The sequence below is a fragment of the Amblyomma maculatum genome, chromosome 1, assembly GCF_055883805.1.
Source record: "Amblyomma maculatum isolate TAMU_Amacu chromosome 1, ASM5588380v1, whole genome shotgun sequence".
Lineage (NCBI taxonomy): Eukaryota > Metazoa > Arthropoda > Arachnida > Ixodida > Ixodidae > Amblyomma > Amblyomma maculatum.
The window spans coordinates 435,443,392-435,446,099 of record NC_139344.1 but is presented as its reverse complement, the minus strand read 5'-3'; the positions used below and the strand labels follow the sequence as shown (position 1 = coordinate 435,446,099).

At 47.5% G+C, this 2,708-nt stretch overlaps 1 protein-coding gene across 1 annotated transcript; it reads right to left on the bottom strand.

Annotated features, from left to right (window-relative positions):
* Window positions 1–392: 392 nt before the first annotated feature.
* LOC146209460 (uncharacterized) lies at window positions 393–1,468 on the bottom strand. The gene has a single exon (XM_084587412.1). The coding sequence runs from the start codon at window positions 1,398–1,400 to the stop codon at window positions 516–518; it is 885 nt and encodes a 294-aa protein (XP_084443538.1). The 5' UTR covers window positions 1,401–1,468; the 3' UTR covers window positions 393–515.
* Between the last annotated feature and the right edge of the window lie 1,240 nt (window positions 1,469–2,708).

The window sequence follows — 2,708 nt, the reverse complement described above, 5'->3', positions numbered from 1 at the left end:
AGCCTTCGGAGCAGCCTGGTTACTTTTGGCAAAGACGGTACATTGAAGTCGCCTAATAAAATGAAGGGACTGTTTGGATACCGCACAGTAATCATATGGATGACATCATGAAGGTCGTCGGCAAAGGTTGGTGAACTGGAAGGCGGACGATAGCAAGTACCCAATATCAATTTCTTGGAGCACGTGCGAATTTCAACCAAGACTAGTTCTAAATCGGTTGTACAATGGATAGGAAAAGACAAAATAGCATCACAGACGGCGATAAGCACGCCTCCACCACACCGAGCACCCCTGTCACATCGATAAATGTTGTAGCGCTTTTGACAGTCAAAGAGTTCACTGCTATCAACCTTCGCAGACAGCCAGGTTTCAGTAAGGCATACTATGTCGGCATCACAAGCATTGATAACAGAGGAAAGATCGTCGCGTTTTGGAAGTATGCTCCGTATATTTGTGAATAAAAATGAAAGTTGGTTACTGACGGGTAACTTTATTCCACTGCCCCTCGCGTAGTGCTAATCAGTGATGGGCTGAGCGGATGAGGTGGAAGGAATAGATAGTGCATGCATGTCATCAGAAGATTCGACCAGTGGCGTAGAGACACTGAAAAGTACATGCACGCAATCATCAAAGGGATTGTAGGTGTAACACGTTTTGTTTATGTACAATTTATTGAAGCGAAGTTTGAAGGTTAATGGTTGGGTTTTGCCAAATTCAACCAGTTTCTTCCTAGCAAGACGAGTAGCGACGGAATAGTCTTCACTAACTCCAATTTTTTCTTCCTTCAGCTTAGAACTAGCGACGAGTATTTTCTGTTTAAGCTTGTAAGACGAAAATTTAGCAATAAGTGGCCTGCATTTATTCGGAGTATACACGCCGAGCCTGTGTGCTCTTTCGACCAGAATTTCGGTGGGTGGAATTTTCAAACAGGACGAAAGCATGCTAACCAGTTTTTCCTCTGACTGAGCCCAGGATTCGGATTGTGTGTCTGATAGGCCGTAGAAAAGAAGGTTGTCTCGCCGCTGCCTGTCTTCAATCTCAGCCTGCCTAGATTGCAGTTGTGAGTTTTCAGTTGAAAGACGATCAATCGACTGGCGAAGACGCTGTAGCTCATCCTCAACTGCCTCAAGGGTGACGGTTTTGCGTTCAACCTCTGTTAGCCTTCTTTCTATATCTGCCAGATTTTCTTGAAATTTAGCCTGTGTTTTTTTAAGATCATCAACAGACTTGAATAAATCATTCTGATCCCTTTCCATTTTTTCAGTCCGCGTGTTCACTGTTTGCAGTATTGCAAGTATATCGTCCATTTGCGTAGAACCAGAATCTGACGGAGAGTCCTGCGCCCTCGATCTCGTGTTCGGCGGAGGCCCAGGGTTGAGCTCAACATCACCGGACAACATAAGCAGATGGGTTGTAACATCAAAGCATTCACTGAGCACGGAAAGCAAAACTCCCGGGCGTGGGAACAGCAGCAGACAAACGTTATTCGATTTCTTAGCGTATAGAGGTGTAACAGGATTAACCTGGACGAGGAAGCAGAGCGGGTTAGAAAACCGCATCGTCGTGCTGTTCACACGCCCACTAAAGGCGCCGGGATCCCGCCAGCTCTTCATATAGGCAGCAGAAGGTGATGTTGCGTCGATCCGGATCTTTGAAATAATGGAGGGATGACCGTGAAAATCCGGGTGTCGTGAGGCCAGGCGGATCCAATTCCGTTGTTGAAATGACAGGGCTTGCTGGCGTCAGTGGTGGGTGAAGATAGCGGTACGGCGCTGAAGTGAGCCCATGCGGTAACCTGGACGAGGAAGCAGAGCGGGTCAGAAAACCGCATCGTCGTGCTGTTCACACGCCCACTAAAGGCGCCGGGATCCCGCCAGCTCTTCATATAGGCAGCAGAAGGTGATGTTGCCGTCAATCCGGATCTTTGAAATAATGGAGGGATGACCGTGAAAATCCGGGTGTCGTGAGGGCAGGCGGATCCAATTCCGTTGTTGAAATGATAGGGCTTGCTGGCGTCAGTGGTGGGTGAAGATAGCGGTACGGCGCTGAAGTGAGCCCATGCGGTAACCTGGACGAGGAAGCAGAGCGGGTTAGAAAACCGCATCGTCGTGCTGTTCACACGCCCACTATATAAAAAGGTAATTTCTCAAAAGCCCAGTGTTACTTCAATGTTGGTATCAATTTTGTCAATGTTGGGCCGGAGTAGGTGCGATGTTGGTTTGCTGCCTGGGATAGCAGGCAATCCTGATAACATTTGTCTTTTCTGGTACAAAGCCGAAGAGTGCTACACTGCATCACTGCTGCGCCGCTGGCCACTCCGGTCTCGGTTACGACGACCGACAACGAAGTCCGCCGACCATTGCCGCGCCGTCGGCTGCAGCCTTCGAAATTTCTTTGAATGACTATTGCCATTAAGATTAATTTTGGCTACAGTGAGCTGTCGTGCGTTCCGTGCGTTAGGACTGTTAGAGCGCTACGGGTGAAAAAGAACAGCCGAAACAAAGGGACCATCAGTATCGTCTCTTAGGTCAGAAAACTGTGCAATGACGTCACAAATACTTGATTATGTTTTTTTTTCAGTGAAACTACGTCAAGTCAATGCACTAGCGATAGGTCTGGAATGCAATAGCGCGCAGTTTCACAAACTTTAAAAAGTAATTAAAATATTTCATATGCTTCCCTTGAGTCTAACACTTGACTGCGACGGT